Below are 16,267 nucleotides of genomic sequence, written 5' to 3' on the forward strand. Positions count from 1 at the left end.
TATGCTTTATTAAAAAGGTTTGAAGCTTATTGCTGCAGGTAGAGGAGTCGGGCTCCCGAACCAGGCAGCCGGACATGTCCTCCTCAACATCCACATATGCAAACACTAAAACCAACAAGGTAGCAACCGTTTCCTCCAAAATATATTATTTGTGGTTGTTAATGATACTGAAATGTTACAAGGAAGATGATTTTAATACACGTCTCATTCTGCCTTTTAAGAAGTGCAGTCATGTATAAATGTGAAGGTTAATGAACTCTTGGTTGGTGGGCACAAAGGGAACATCCAGGGTGTGTAGCTGCAAGATTTTAATGGTAAAAGAGATATTAAGTAGTTGGGAGATTCATATTTTTAGTTCTTTACAGTCATGAAAGTTTGTTTCAAATGTTAGTTTTACGGTTTGAGAAGGAAAGTCGGGCTTAAAACTTAAAACCAAGCTTGTTTTTTTACTTTTGAGTCAAGTGTTGAATTTAAATCATAACTGACATTTCTGAAAAGTTTTATGGTTTAATGGAAGTAAACAGAGGTGGCGAATGTTTGCACTTGTTTTTTTTTATTCTGATTTTAATTATTGAAGAAGTGGTTCTTGGACATTGCCCAAAGCAGATTGAAGACTAGTCAAAGACGGAGCTGAAGTGGAGCCCGGGACATTTTAAAATTAAAAAGTACTGAGGTGGAAAAATAATGTACATTTAAAACCGAAGTGGACCCAGGATATCACCCTGAGGAACACCATTTCTACTCAGTGAGTTACTGATTCTTTCCCATGTTTAACCTTCACCTTGTGTGGAAGGAGGTGCTGAAGCCCTGAGAGGTGTTTTACGGTCATTAGATCTCCTGGTGTGTCAGAGACGATGAAGACGGACATAAATGTTTGATTTTAAATGATCTGACTTCACCGTGTTTCAGCCGACAGACGACCATCGATTCTCAGAGACACGCTGCACTTTGTCCAACCAGAACCTGCAGGATGTCAGCAGCTCAGCCTCGAGGGAGGAGGGAGGAGGGGAGGGAGGGAGGGAGGGAGGGAGGGAAGATAAATAAGCCCATAAAGGAGGAGAGGAGGAAGGAGGGGAGGGGAGGGAAGGGGGAGAGGAGGGAGGGAGGGAAGATAAATAAGCCCATAAAGGAGGAGAGGAGGAAGGAGGGGAGCAGAGGGAGAGAGGGAGGGAGGGACGGAAGATAAATAAGCCCATAAAGGAGGAGAGGAGGAAGGAGAGGAGAGGAGAGGAGAGGAGAGGAGAGGAGAGGAGAGGAGAGGAGAGGAGAGGAGAGAGAGGAGAGGAGAGGAGAGGAGAGGAGAGGGAGAGGAGAGGAGAGAGAGAGGAAGACGGGAGGAGAGGAGGAGGGAGGGGAGAGGGGAATAGAGGGAAGGGGGAAAGAGAGGAGAGGAGAGGAGAGGAGAGGAGAGGAGAGGAGAGGAGAGGAGAGGAGAGGAGAGGAGAGGAGAGGAGAGGAGAAGAGAAGAGAGGAAGGAGAGGAGAGGAGGGGAGAGGAGAGGGAAGGGGGGAGGAGAGGAAAAGGGGAAGGAGAGGAGTTAAATAAGCCTATAAAGGATGCTTTGAGTGAGGAGGAGAGGAGAGCAGCTCCTCTAACAGTCCCCGGGCTTGTTGGAGCTGCTGCTGGCTGCATTGCAGAGAGATGAGGAGCAGATTCGGGAGTCCGGGGAGGGGAGGGGGACAGGGGGGGTGAAGGAGCCGCTCGGCAGTGTGGAGCTGCCAGCCGGCCAGGCGGGACGGAGGAGTCAGGCTGCAGGAAGGAGCCGACACTGCAGCAGAGCAAAGGAGGAAGAGGAGCAGAGAGACCGGGGACGAAGGAGACGTCAGGTCGAGCTCCTGCTGTGCTCCTCGTCGTCACCTTCAGACCTCCGCGGCTCCCGGTCAGAACCAGGAGGTGGGATGGACCCCACCGGAGGAACACGAGCTGCTACCCAGAACCTGCAGACACCGCAGCAGCAGCTGCCGGACGAGCACCTCTGATCACCTCTCAGCTGGGGGGCTTCATGCCCTGGGAGAGTCCGGGGAGATACAGGGAGGAGGAGGTGGAGGAGGAGGAGGAGGAGGAGGAGGCGGCTGGCTCTCAGACGTGGTCGAGGCTGGCGGTTTGAGCTGCCTGCTGTATTTTTGGATGTGGGATCTCCTGAATTAAGCGAGCGAAGCTGAAATAAAGATGTAGTGTGAGCTGGAGGGAGGAGGGGGACAGAACAAGGAGAGCGCTGTCTGAGGGGAGGAGAGGGCTGGACGTCCCGGCCCGACGCACGCACCCAGATCTGGGGGGGAGACGGAGACGGAGGGTCCAGTGGATCAGGAAGGTAAGACTTTCAATTTAATCTACCAACACTTGTCTACCACCAACAGATGAGATTAAACCTTCTAGTAGAAGTCCAGCGGATGAAGATGTGATCAGACTGAAGCTTCAGCAGGATAATAAAGTATTCAGGAACGTGTTCAGGGACACAAACTGGCTGGAAAGTTTGAGGAAGAAGTGGAATAATGAGCGTTCAGACAGCGGAGGCTTGTGTGGATGTTTGCAGTGTGAGGTAGAGTTGCTAATAATGTCTTGAACAGGGCTGAAGGAGGTCCAGGTCCAGTCCTGCAGCTCCTTTCTCCTCTAACTGCTGTAAAGTGACTCAGAGAATGGAGAGCCTCCAGAGCCGTTAGGAATCAGCCTGTTTGAAGGCTCCAAAGAAAACGCACTCCTGTTTGATTTTCCACGACATCAGTGGACCTTTTACACAAAGCTGCTGGTGTCCGACAGCCTCCTCCTGGACAGAGAGGAGGTGAAGCAGACATGCTGCTCAACTGGGATTATAGCCACAGTTAGTAATAATAATAAATAATAAAGTAATAAAACTCACTTTTCATTTGAACACACTCAGTAGTTTTGTTATTACAACCTTATTTGGTCCGGTCGACCACAGACCGGGTAGAAAAGGTCTGACAAGTGAGATCAATGCAGAAGTGCCTTCATCTGCAATACCACCGAGGACCACTAGAGGCTGACTCCAAAAAACCTCCGGCTCCATTGACTCCCATTCAAAAAGTTTCCAGGTTGTAACCAATCAGAATCAGCAGTGACGTCATCAACCATCAGTGATGTCATCGTTGGACCGATCTGATCGGAAACCCGACGATACTACGTCCCGCCCACCGATAGCTGTAACCTGACTGCACCACAGGCCTGTCAATCAAACAGACACGCCCCCAAAAACAGGTCTTCTTGAATCTTCTTTTCTAATGAATGAGGGATTATTTTCAGATGGACCTCCAGAAAACTAAGAAGAAGGAGTGACTTTAGCTAACAACACCGAGAGAACTGATGGACACATTTTATTCACTTTGGATTTGATGAGAGAAGTTGAATGGGAGTCTATGGAGCCGGAGGCTTTTTGGAGCCGACCTCTAGTGGCACTCGCTGGTATTGCAGCTGAAGACACTTCTGGATCGGAACCATTTTACAGACCTGAAGCTACGAACTCTTTTAGAAACAGTCTGTGGTTGTAATGCAGCTGTTCTGTCATAAATCTTTGGGCTCAAATACCAAACTTAACTACAATTATAATTAGTAATGAACTCACTGTATATACAAATATTCGTAGTCTTCAGGTCTGAAATGTGGAAAGTGCCTTAAGATTGTAGTACCACTGAGGACCACTAGGGGCTGGCTACCGAGTACAGTTTAGTTTGTCCATTGTGTGAAAAATATTCAGTTATTACAGTTACTCATGAATCATCAGAAAACATGATGTCATTCATGAGGTTAACAATAAGGCATTGATCACATGTTACCCCCCCCCGCTTCTCCTGCTTCACCCAATACTCTTTTGCCAAACATAGCCCCCCCCCCCCCCTCCCTCCTCCTTCAGCTACGTAAAAGTTCCTGTGCTGAGGCCAAACCATCATTCAGTCACACCTCTGACACCTGAACTCCACCAGCTTCAGGCCCTGAAAGCAGGAAATCCTTCTCAGGTGGCCGACTGGGAATATTCCTACTCATCTGATTTGTGTAATTTTTCTTTATTCTAGATTCTTTTTTTTTTGTACCTAAAGTGGCTCATTTAACAGTTTGGACTTCCCTGCATCCTGAATCCTCTGTAAAATGAAGATCTGGTGGATCCTAACGTGGATCTGGAGGTGGACCTGGTGAATCAGTGACTCTGGACATGTGGGTGAAACATAAAGAGTCTGTGAGGACTTCAAGACTCAGAAATGTCCTTTTTTCACTTCAGAAATGTGACTTTTTCCCAGAGGGATTGATTTCATACTGAAGATTGCAGGATTTATTTTTTTATGACGACAAGGTGATGACACATTTTTATTTACCTTCTCTCCTCTTTCACAGTTTTGATGATGTGTCATTTCACGGCGTTGGTTTCTGTGGATTTCTGTTCAAGTAGAAACTTGCTCCTGAGATGTTGGTGAAAGGTTCGTTTTTCCAACCGCAGCTCGGCAGTTTCTAAACTCAGAGTCAAGCTGAATTATGCCTCTAATTAGCATGACGTGCCTTTTAATGAACGCCGCTTCGATGTCCAGAAAGGTTATGAATCATAAACTGGTTTAATAGGCCGGTAGATGCGGTCGGTGCGTTCAAGTTTGATTCCACTCTTCAGAATTCGCCCGATGAAACACAGACTTGTCGCTGTGCTGCCGTCCCGATAGCCCGGCAGACGTAACCTCGGGGCTAATTGCACCTGTCGTGTCCCCCCCCGGTTCCTAATCCGAGCTCCCGACCTGCCAACACCCCCTCTGGTGACCGCGGCCCTCTAATCAAATGCTCAGTGTTACTGGCTGCTTGTTATCTGGCCTGTGGCCCCCGGGGCGTCCCGACCTCGCTGCCTCGTCCTGCTGCTAAATAATCCACCGTGGATCACATACTGAGCAGGAGCTCTTTACTCTTTGGCCCTCTATGCCCCCCCCCCCTCCCACCCCACAAAAAGGGATCCATACACAGATCCCAGGGGGACACCGGTGATTCCCAACCAACCGGGGGAACTGGAACCAAAAGAAAACGTCTTCGACCCAGTTTAATAAAAAAAAAAAAAAGTAGAGAAATCTAAACATTCAGCTACGAGAAACAGAAGAGGTCACTGCAATACATTGCAAAAAATAATAAATAGTCTAAAAGTAGTGGATTAATTGGTTGGCTAAAAGTAAATAGTTAGCTAAATCTAATGGTCGAGATAGATATATTTGGATTAGTTCAAAGTGACAGATAAATAGAGCTGTTGGTTAAAAAGTTAAAGTTGGTCAGCTAAACTGATGGATGAATAATGGAAGTGTCTTCAGGTACGAGACAACAGGTCCCATATAGTTATCTTAATATAAAGGATGGAAAAAAAACAAGAAATCGATTTGAAAACAAATAACACTCATTTCATTTGTAATTTGGGTAAACCAACTCAGACATTTCACATTTCTTCTTAAATTGACTTCATGATTCTGACTGATGCTCCAAATTACAGCAGCAGTGTCACCAGATTATTCAGGCAGGAGACACAACTTGGAAAGAAAAAGCTACATAGAAAAGGAGAGTCTGATTTTAGAGAAACTGGGACAAGTACAAAGTTCTGGTTTGGAAAAGATTGTGAAGAACCTCTAAATGGCCGTGATGACACACGAAAACAAAGCTTGAGAGGAAAAATGTTTTGTATGTGATCCAAAACCTCTACTCGCAAAATTCCCCTTTTTGTCAGGACCTCGAATGTCCCACAGACGGTTTCCCCCGAAGAGTTCAGGTCCGTGGTGAACAAACAACTCGCTGCCAGGATGTAAATCTGTACGTCCAGTCAGATAAATCTGTCAGTCCCACAGAGCTGAATGCAAAATATAAATATGAGTTTGTGCCTCCAGCGTGGGCCAGGTGGGGTGGAGGAGTGGTTGGGGGAGGGGGGGCAGGAGGTAATTTCATGAATGAAAGGACAGAATTGTTCGTTAGGACTGATCCTGAGCGCTGGCCAAACCCCGCCTGGCCTTTAATTAAAGCTATTAACCCAGAGAGGCAAGAAGGAGCAGCAGGGGGCTGATGGGAGGACAGTTGTATGGCAGCAGGGGTCCCGGTGGTTGTTGTGGAGTCGTACTGATCGCGGTAGGAGTAGTTATAGTAGTACTGTTAGCATCAGTAGTAACAACAACAACAGCTGTATTAGTAGGAGAACAATAACTGAATAATAATGTACAAAATCCCAGAGAGACATCAGAACAGGAGCTACAGGAACCATAGCGGCGACTTTTACTTTTACTGGATGTAGCCGACATTTATCAACTAATTTGGGGAAAAAACAACAATAGGGATTAATATAGAATTTTTAAAAAGGTCTGCAGCCTGGTCCATGAAAATACACCTAAAGGTGTCACAAGAGCAGCAAAATCCAAGTAGTTCGCTGGAAGCAGTCGATTGAAAGGTTCGTTAAAAATAGTTACTCAAAAGTAATGGATTAAATATTTATGGGAAAAAGTAAATAGTTAGCCAAAGGAAACATGTTAGGTAAAAGTACTGGATTAAAGTTAGCTGTAAATATAAATATCCACAAAGTAATGGGTTAAATGGTTATCGAAAAGTAAATAGCTAAAAGTAATGATGGAAACGGAAACAAAGAATAACACGTACTCTCGAAGTATCGGAATCCATCAAAAATATCCCGAAGTGGTTTGAAGATGAGCTGATGGTTTAATCCCGTGTTGCTGATCATAGTGGACGACAATGGATGCTACTGACAGTTTTCTTTATTCGACCAGTAGGAGCACAGAGGCTGTAACCATAGCGACAGTAAAGATGGAAGGAAAAAGGAAATGACTCTGTGAGAGTCCAGAGGCCCTGCAGACCTCCTACAACACGCCTGACACGTGTGCAGAACAACACGCCTGACACGTGTGCAGAACAACATATTGGTTTGTTGTGTGTGCAGCCGTTTCAGAAGCTACTGGTGTGGAATACTTGAGGAATTTGCAATAAATAACTTCTTCTGAAAGTAAATTGACGACAAACGTTGTGAGAGAACGGAAACTAAATTTCAGTGGAATCAGATTAATTTGGACTTTTCTGACCACGTGGAGGTTTTTTGTACCTTTTCTCGCTACGTATGACGACTTCCTCAACATGTCTGACGCTAACCGAAGCTACGAGCACTTTTATATAGTTTATATGAATTCAAAACTGAAACAAGAAAGATTTGCAGCAGAAGAGAAAGTTTAATCAGTGAAGGAAAGATGAGAATATTATGACTCATTTAATCCCATAGGTGGAATCTTAACCTCTCAAAATTAGGTTTGAGTTTGTGTCCTCCATTTACTCACCTCATCTTCCCTCCTCGCATCCCGCCTCCTGCTCCCTTCACTTCCTGGTTCTCACCTCTGCGGCCACCTCACTTCCTGCTCCGCCCCCAGATGCCCTCTCGCTGCAGGAATGCGCTGAACATCGTGGTCACCACCCTTTTTGCAGCGGTGGTCCTGTTCACCATCCTGCTGGCCTACGTCACAGGTTAACTTCCATCACACACAGAAACACCTGCATGAAGGTGAACGCGCTTGTTTTTCTAATCTGAGTTTGTCTGTGATGAAGGTTACCAGTTCATCCACACCGAGCAGCACCACCTCTCCTTCGGCCTCTATGGTGCCTTCCTCTCCCTCCACCTCTTCCTGCAGAGCCTCTTCGCCTTCCTGGAGCATCGGCGGATGAGGAGCCCCGCCCGGCCGCAGCACCTCCGCCGCTCCGCCGCCCTCTGCATCGCCGCCTACCAGGAGGACCCGGACTACCTGAGGAAGTGCCTGCGCAGCATCCGCCGCATCTCCTTCCCGGGCCTGAAGGTGGTGCTGGTGGTGGACGGGAACCGGCCCGAGGACCGCTACATGATGGACATTTTCCAGGAGGTGATGGGCGGGGCCGACCAGGCCGGCAGCATGGTGTGGAAGGGGAACTACCACAGCGACGGTGGTGGAGGAGGAGGAGTCGGAGGCGGTGGGCGGAGCACGGTGCACATGGAGGAGGCGGCTCGGGCGGCACGGCTGGTCAGAGGCTGCCGCTACTCCTGCATCATGCAGGAGTGGGGGGGCAAGAGGGAGGTGATGTACACGGCCTTTAAAGCGCTGGGGGACAGCGTGGACTACGTGCAGGTGAGGCCACGCCCACACAGATATCAATACGCATGTAAAAAACAAGATCTGTTCAGGTTATAGGGCCACGTCGCCCCCGGTAACAGATGGAGAAAATAACCCCAATGATGTGAAAGGACTTCACTCTTTAAAGGAAAGCCTGTGTTTAAAACACACAGGTGTTTGTGTTGCATTATGGGAAATGTAGGATGCAGCATTTGTCAGCCGAGACCTGGAACAGTTTAACTTTTACTTTGTAGTTGCTGCTGAACGAGCGTCCGTCCTTCAGAGAGTTTTCACGTTAAATTAACGGAGGATCTCGGCTGCAGCCTCCGAATTAAAACTTAAAAAAACCTCTTGATCCACCAGTGAAGCTGTGAACTGTTTAATCACATCACACGAAGCCCGTCGACCTCCAGCTGCTCGCTGCAACCGGACGTCTTTCAGCCAGCTGGGTCTGATGTGATGTCAGTGAACGAACACGTTTAAAACTGGACACTGAACCCTGTTTGCATCGACTCTGTCTGAGTCCAACTACACAACGTGTGAGAGCACGAAACCTCACGAATCAAACGGCGTTAATCATTTTAAGATGCCAACAACACTGCGGCAACACTTCCTGGTTCGTACATGGCAGAACGCTAGTTTCTTCTTTTATGCCTCATATTTTTTGTCCAATGAGCGAAATGCTTCCTTTCTTAGTAAAAATGAGGATAAAGTAAAAAGGTCATGTACTAGTACAATAAGTAGCACTGAGTAATGTTAGACGAGTGATTAAACCAAATGGAATGAGACATTTACAGGAATCAGAAGGTCCTTAAAGTTTTGTTATCGATAACTTTATAATCAGCTGCTAAATTTGCCCAAAAAGTCGTTACCCCAGATAAACAGCTGACTCGTTAGGAAGCTACCTTTGCCAAGAACGTTTTGAAAGAAGTCTTCAAATTCATCTTTTGTTTTTACTGCTGCAACCAGCCTGAGGTGGCGCTACGTCTCCTTATCTGACCAAGATTTTAAAATGAGAAAACGAAACCTAAAGCTCATCTACTATGGCTGCTGTGGTTTTAAGACCTTTGAAAGGTGGATTTAAGGCCTTAAAAAGTCATTTTGAAGGTTGATTGAGGGCTCGATGATCTGCGGACACCACCGTGACCACCATCAGGGGGCGTCGTTGGGTATCTCACCTCGCCGTAAATCAGCACCTTAAATCAGGAAATGTAAATCTTCAGACTGAAAGTCCATCAGAGTTTATGAACCTGCATTCCAAAGGTCAGACGATGACCTCGCTCTTCATAGCAGCTGTTGCACTCCCTCCGTGTCCCTGCAGGGAGGAGGTCAAAGGTCATGTCCACAGCTGACCCGAGGCTGTGGAGCAGCTGGGATCTCCGTCAGCAGCCTCTCATTTCTCTCCTGGATGTTCTGCAACACCTGCAGTCTCTCCGACCGCTGCTTCAGTGTGTCCGACCCGTTAACTCTAACCTGTGTGTGTGTGTGTGTGTGTGTGTGTGTGTGTGTGTGTGTGTGTGTGTGTGTGTGTGTGTGTGTGTCTCAGGTGTGTGACTCGGACACGGTTCTGGACCCAGCTTGTACCATCGAAATGCTGAAGATCCTGGAGGATGATCCGATGGTGGGCGGAGTCGGTGGAGACGTGCAGGTAAAGTTCTGTCAGTCATAAAAAAACGTTTGAAAGACGGCGTGTAAGTCGTGACGAAGTCCGGCGGTCGGTCAGGGAGGTTGGGTTCATCGCCCGGAGACGAGGGTTCGACAAACCGGGTTTTTACAGGAATCACCTTTAAACGTTGAGTCAGTCTCAGGAATCGTCCGCCCAGAAGGACTTTTAGCTCACAGCATCAGGGATCTCCGTCAGGAAGGACTTCATCACCCAAAACCCTGAAACTCTACAGAACTATCCGGACTTTCTTTTCTGAAACATCTGGTGACTAGTTCTACTGATCTTTACGGGATTTTAGACCCCAGAGTTGAAGGAACCTTTTAGTTTCATTGGTCCCTGGAGCTAAAAATGACAAACCATTGCAGTCGATGTAAGATTTTCCTTTTTCTTTCCATCTTTAACGCATTTCTTTGCACCTCCTCCAGATCCTCAACAAGTACGACTCGTGGATCTCCTTCCTCAGCAGCGTGCGGTACTGGATGGCCTTCAACATCGAGCGAGCCTGCCAGTCCTACTTCGGCTGCGTCCAGTGCATCAGCGGCCCACTGGGCATGTACAGGAACTCGCTGCTGCAGCGCTTCCTGGAGCCCTGGTACCACCAGACCTTCCTGGGCTCTAAGTGCAGCTTCGGCGACGACCGGCACCTCACCAACCGCGTGCTCAGCTTCGGCTACAAGACCAAATTCACGGCGCGGTCGCAGTGCCAGACGGAGACGCCGACCCAGTACCTGCGTTGGCTCAACCAGCAGACTCGATGGAGCAAGTCGTACTTCCGCGAGTGGCTCTACAACGCCCTGTGGTTCCACAAGCACAGTCTCTGGATGACCTACGAGTCCGTGGTCACCGGCTTCTTCCCCTTCTTCCTGGTGGCCACCGTCATCCACCTGTTCTACCGCGGCCGACTGTGGAACATCCTGCTCTTCCTGCTGACCGTGCAGCTGGTCGGGATGGTGAAGGCCACCTACGCCTGCTTCCTGCGCGGCAGCCTGGTGATGATCTTCATGTCGCTCTACTCTCTGCTCTACATGTCCAGTCTGCTGCCCGCTAAGATCTTCGCCCTGCTCACCATCAACAAGGCCGGATGGGGCACCTCGGGCCGCAGGAAGATCGTCGTCAACCTCATCGGCGCCGTGCCCGTCACGGTGTGGGCGGTGCTGCTGCTGGGGGGCGTGGCCTACACGGTCTACTGCGAGACGCAGGAGCCGTTCAGTGAGACGGAGAAAGCCCTGCTGATCGCGGGGACGATACTCTACGCCTGCTACTGGCTCATCCTGCTGGTGCTCTACTTGGCTATCGTCGCCAAGCGGTGCAACAAGAGGGAGGAGCGGTATCACCTGCCGTACGCAGAGGCGTAAACCCAGAGAGGCTGCTGGGACGTCTGAGTTGGACTCAGCGAGGTCCGTGTTGACCCGGTGAACTGCTGCAGGGAAGAACCGGGAACACGTCTTCATCACTGGTGCTACAAAGGTGTGAATCTGAGACTCAAAGACGACCGGATCCACGCAGCTCTCCGATTACATCAATGGTGCTTCACACTGAACAAACCCAACCTGAACCGGGCCGGAGGGGGTCCTCCACCCGCCCAGAACCACGTCAGGTAGCCGATGGCCACAGGTCGGTGGTGAAACTGTGGTTCTTTAAATGATTATAAAGCAAGAAAAGAAACAAAGTCAGTTTCTTTATGTTCAAGAGAATTAACCGAAATAAGAGATGCTGAAGTGTTCAAACGGACGCAAAGAAAACTGAACAGGAACTGTCGCGTCAGAAAGACTCGAAAACCGGATCTCGTTGGTTTGAGTACAAAAATGAAAGAAGAAGGAAAACAACAAAAAGGACTGGAGATAATACACAAATACAAGTAACGTACGTTAGCTACAGTTGTGTTTTCTTTTTGGGATTCATCAGCACAGGAAACAAATCCATATTAATATCTATATCGATTTCAATGCACATTTGATGAGGTGTCTGACGAACGGTCTGAATCCGTGATGTGAGGAAGGTGTTGCTGCTCCCCCGGTGGAGACGGGAGGCATCGCAGTGACCTGAAACTCCTCAGGGAACGTTGAGAGGACTCGTGTGGATGTTTTTCAGGAGTCTGTCCTCGAGTGTTTTCAGCACAATCAGCTGCTTCTGTTCCGTCTACAGACAATCCGAACTCTATGAACTCTACAAACTCTACGAACTCTATGAACTCTACAAACTCTACGAACTCTATGAACTCTACAAACTCTACGAACTCTATGAACTCTACAAACTCTACGAACTCTACAAACTCTACGAACTCTACGAACTCTACAAACTCTACGAACTCTACGAACTCTACAAACTCTCCGAACTCTACAAACTCTACGAACTCTACGAACTCTCCGACCACGCAGTGTATCCGTGGTACTGTTGAGCGTCGTTAACTTATTGTCGGTCCAACTCTCCGTTGACAGCCTCCAGTGAGTCGTTCTTTCATTCACAGACTTTTTTTTTTAATGTCGTAAAGGTGCCAAAACTTGATTTTGTCGTAGCGGATGTTTTCCTACCGGATGCCGTTCTCTTAACGTTTCTACGCCAGATGTCGGTCTGTTTAGAGTAAAGACTGAACACCAAAGAGATTTCTTCTTCGTCTGTTTCAGTGTTTCAGTGGTGGACGTTTCCTCTTTAACTTCCTATCATGTTGTTTTCTTCTTCTTCTTCTTCTTCTTCTTCTTCTTCTTCTTCTTCTTCTGCTTCTTCTTCTTCTGCTTCTTCTTCTTCTTCTTCCTCTTCTTCTGCTGTTTCTGTCTCTGGGCATCACAGGATGCTGGAATTTGTCCACCATCATGAAACATGCTTCCTGTCCTGAAAACAATCGTCCCATTGATCGTGAACACTGAACCTCTCCGTGAGTTAAACGTGGACTTTTTCCTTCACGATGTTCTGGTTCAGTCTTTGGTTTTCTGTGTTTGTACGTTCAGTTAAAGAGAAAAATACAGTTTGAAGAATTCATGTTTGTGGACATCAGCTTATTCGACATTTTAAATGATATTTGGGATGTGGAAATACCTGCTCAGGTAATTTAGCTTTCTGATGATGAGATGGAAGAGACACATTACTGTTTGATTTATCAGGAGACGACTTTATCCACCCAGACATTTTCTATCTAATAATAATAATAATAATAATAATAAATTTGATCTACATTGCACTTTTCAGGATCCTCAAAGACGTTTATTTCTCCAGAGGATTTAGTTATTAGTTATGGTCTGTCCCTCGTTGTCCTCCTCTCCCCGGTGTGTTCAGGCTTTGTTCTGACTGCAGGCTAATCCGAATTGTTGCTGTCCAGAAATCAACGACCTATCTGCAAGAGTTGCCGTGGTAACGACGTAGCTACGCCGGCGGGATGGATTTCCAACGCGTGCAAAAAAAAAAAAAAATCTGCAAAACTACTGATTAAAGAATATAGATATTCTATAAATAAGTGTTTAGTTTTTTCAAAAAATTTACCATTTTGACCGTTTTGACCTTCCAAACTGTTTTCCAACATCCAAGACTTGTGATTGACATCATAACTTGTCTGTTTACAGGATATTTAAGATCTCTGTAAAGGATAGTTAATCGTTTTTAAAGTTTCCTGTGAATACGAACGTCTTCACAGAATCTGTCAATGAAAAGCTGCATTATTGAAGCGCTTCAGTTTATTTGATCTGAACAGATGAAGAGTTTCACTGCTGAAGTCACTGATTAAAGTGACTGAGCCGACTTTAACCACACGGCTCTACGTACCGCTTTACAAACATGTGTGAGTGTGTATGAGAGGGTGTGTGTAAGTGTGTGTATGAGAGGGTGTGTGTGTGTGTGTGTGTGTGTGTGTGTGTGTGTGTGTGTGTGTGTGTGTGTGTGTGTGTGTGTGTGTGTGTGTGTGTGTGTGTGTAAAAGGAGCTGCAGGTTTACCACAGCTCAATGAATCGCTCTCTTCACTCCAACTTTTTACTGCTGGGAAACTCCTTCATCAAACACACACTCTGTAAATATTCTGGCGACATGTTGAAGTGTTGTTAACTCCAACTCTTATATCAGATATTTAAATACCTTCAGCTGTTTCTAATGAATATTTGACAGTTGTTTCAGTAAACTTTTAATTTCTGAAGTTTAAAACGGATTCATGTTGTGTAATTTTAATTCACATTTATTCACCGCGTCCGAGTGGAAAAGTCGTGGTTTTCTAACTTTACTGAGAATAAGCAGGTTAAAAAGTAGAAATCGTTCAGCGCTTGGGCTCAGAAACATGAACTAACTATTGATTGGAGTACCGAGCGGTGCCAGCTAGTCAGGTCCTTGATTGTTGTGATCAACATTTTTTATTTTGCGGCAAGATGTCACCACGGCAACCCACACACATAGGTTGCAGAATATTTCTGTCACTTTAAATCGGAACTATTTCTTTACGATATTCAATATTCCTGACAGAAAAAGCAACAACCAGCGTTACAAAAACATCTTTAATTGTTATTGATGAAGAGCTTGAACTTTAAATACACGTTGTGTCGATCCATCTGTCCGCCCCGACCTCCTCCCTCTTTTGCAGATATTTTTGAAATTAAGTTCCAATTTGGGTGTTGAATGCAGCCATTAAGCCCCGCCCACTGATGCCTCATTTGAAGTGTTGGCAACAAAAAACTGCCGGCAGAAAAATCCAGGAACAAAGTCAACAAACCAACGATCTGCATTTTCAAAACACTCGAGCTGATGACGAGTCTCTGTTTTCCATTTCCTGTCGCTGAGACATCAAACTGACATCCCAGCTTTTATTACTCATCTCAAACAGTTTGATTCTCGGGGTCGTCGTGCAGTCGTTAAAGAGGCGGAGCTCCGCTACACCTTCTTTGGTACGTTAGTGATGATGGGTTTGGGGCGCGTCTTGAAGATCAGCTTCCGTTTAATGAGCGCGTACACGGAGTACGACGTGGAGGCGAGTCCTTGCTGGTCCGTCTCCATGGCGACCTGCGTGGCATCGTCGCCATCCTGCGATCGGCTCGATTGCTTGGTGAGGACTGCGAAGGGCTTCTCCAGTTTGACCTGCTTCCCGTAGAGAATGTGATGACCGACGATCAGCACCGGCACCCCCTGGTGGAGGGAGTAAGAAGAGCAGTTACACTGAGTGAACTTAAAAACTTGAAAAAATGACTTTTGTTTGAGCTACAGAACGGGACGGAGCAGTGGGTTCATTTTTGGACCGTTTCATTTGTACACAGATTAGATTCAGTCCGGTTCCAGTCCAGGATTCTTCCATCAAATATCTAAATGATATTTTTCTGTCTGTCGTGCACCTCTTTGGTGTAGAGCAGGTCTCCCATCACGTTTCCTGCCAGACCAGAGTTGTGTCTGGACATGATCTCTCCCTGCAGCTCCACCTGCAGCCACTCCGGAGGACTGCAGCCGTCCACGCTGCCTCTGCAGGAGAAACAGGCAGGAAGAGTTTCTGCAGGTTTCCGACCATAAAGTTTACTTAACTGTGACAACTCATAATTAATTTAATATTTTGGGATACAGGGAAAATCAATACAAATAACAGAATAAAAGATAGGGGTAGTCAAAAATATTAAATATTAAAAAAATGTACAATATACAATATAAAAAAAATCATAACATTAAATTAAACAAAACAAAACAGTGCAACAAATTAAACAAACAACAACAAACAGTGTTATTGATAAGTTAGTCGGACAGAAGATGTTTTCCTGTATTTTATTTGTACTGTAAGTACGACAGGTGTTCTGACCAAACTATGCAAATTATCATCAGCCCTGACAACAATTTATCAGAAGAAAATTTAAAATATTAAAAACGCTGAGTATATTTTAAAGTCAAGTCAGGTTTATTTGTTAAATCACATCATTTAAAACTTTGTATAATTCATGTTTTGCCTCCAGCAGGCTGGAAATATGTTTAAGACCTTTATATGTGAAATGTGAGACTTTTTAATAACTTCTGAGGAAACTGAAATCAAAGTTTTTCCAGACTTTAAGACTGTAAACACCTTCATTCCGTCAACGCACCAAACTCCATTCAAATATCGTGAACTTCCTCCGTTTACACGGACACTGAGTGAAAGTAGACATGATGTAAAACATAGGAACATGTTTAATACCAATCGTGTTGCTTTTCAGTTCGGCATGCACCAACTTCCACTCACGCACTTCATAAATACAACTTGAGGTTTTACCTTTTGATTCTTGTATTAAACTCACTAACTTCTGCGTATGAACTGCTAACAACACATTTATTATCGGGTAATAACAGGTCAAGTTTACGGTTCTCACCTGATGACTATTTGAACCATCGTCCCGTCAGAAAACAAACAGTGTCCGGTAACATTAACGTGAATAAATCGATTATTTATCAGAATATTAACGTTAAAATGCTCCAAACGAGCAGCTTCGACACAAACCAGCACCGAGTTTTACATTCCGGATTTATTTCCCGCCTGCTTGTGCGTACGCTCAACGTGATGACGTACTTCCGTTGCTCTTAGTCAGTT

At 46.2% G+C, this 16,267-nt stretch overlaps 2 protein-coding genes across 6 annotated transcripts; one reads left to right on the forward strand and one right to left on the reverse strand.

Moving 5' to 3' along the window:
* Positions 1–1,715: 1,715 nt before the first annotated feature.
* Positions 1,716–12,733, forward strand: has3 (hyaluronan synthase 3). Of its 5 annotated transcripts, none has more exons than XR_011311865.1 (6): positions 1,716–2,311; positions 7,383–7,476; positions 7,558–8,108; positions 9,640–9,741; positions 10,185–12,339; positions 12,547–12,733. XR_011311865.1 is itself a non-coding variant. In XM_069719392.1 (5 exons), exons 2-5 carry the CDS (start codon positions 7,383–7,385, stop codon positions 11,112–11,114), a joined length of 1,677 nt encoding a protein of 558 aa, XP_069575493.1. In that variant the 5' UTR covers positions 1,716–2,311; the 3' UTR covers positions 11,115–12,733. The 5 variants fall into 5 exon arrangements, 3 of the variants coding, with proteins under 3 accessions (XP_069575493.1, XP_069575494.1, XP_069575495.1); XR_011311866.1 differs by having other exon boundaries at positions 10,185–12,203; XM_069719392.1 differs by having other exon boundaries at positions 10,185–12,733.
* A 1,483-nt stretch (positions 12,734–14,216) lies between these two features.
* On the reverse strand, positions 14,217–16,131 carry chtf8 (CTF8, chromosome transmission fidelity factor 8 homolog (S. cerevisiae)). Its single transcript, XM_069719401.1, has 3 exons — positions 16,050–16,131; positions 15,057–15,180; positions 14,217–14,853 (listed from the first exon to the last, which is right to left on the reverse strand). The coding sequence occupies exons 1-3, from the start codon at positions 16,067–16,069 to the stop codon at positions 14,602–14,604; spliced, it is 396 nt and encodes a 131-aa protein (XP_069575502.1). The 5' UTR covers positions 16,070–16,131; the 3' UTR covers positions 14,217–14,601.
* Positions 16,132–16,267: the final 136 nt, after the last annotated feature.

The sequence above is a fragment of the Brachyistius frenatus genome, unplaced genomic scaffold (genome assembly GCF_029030835.1).
Source record: "Brachyistius frenatus isolate BFR_SWC_R1_liver_20210118 unplaced genomic scaffold, ASM2903083v1 Contig_214, whole genome shotgun sequence".
Classification (NCBI taxonomy): Eukaryota; Metazoa; Chordata; class Actinopteri; family Embiotocidae; genus Brachyistius; species Brachyistius frenatus.

What these genes read in the sequence shown, in the direction of transcription:
- has3 (XM_069719392.1), top strand. Translation starts at nt 7,383, where the DNA reads ATGCCCTCTCGCTGCAGGAATGCGCTGAACATCGTGGTCACCACCCTT. An exon ending in ACAGCGTGGACTACGTGCAG is followed by an intron (nt 8,109 to 9,639) that starts GTGAGGCCACGC and finishes TGTGTGTCTCAG; the next exon opens with GTGTGTGACTCGGACACGGT. An exon ending in GAGTCGGTGGAGACGTGCAG is followed by an intron (nt 9,742 to 10,184) that starts GTAAAGTTCTGT and finishes CACCTCCTCCAG; the next exon opens with ATCCTCAACAAGTACGACTC.
- chtf8 (XM_069719401.1), bottom strand. Translation starts at nt 16,069, where the DNA reads ATGGTTCAAATAGTCATCAG. An exon ending in ATGGTTCAAATAGTCATCAG is followed by an intron (nt 15,181 to 16,049) that starts GTGAGAACCGTA and finishes TTTCTCCTGCAG; the next exon opens with AGGCAGCGTGGACGGCTGCA. An exon ending in ACCTGCTCTACACCAAAGAG is followed by an intron (nt 14,854 to 15,056) that starts GTGCACGACAGA and finishes TCCCTCCACCAG; the next exon opens with GGGGTGCCGGTGCTGATCGT.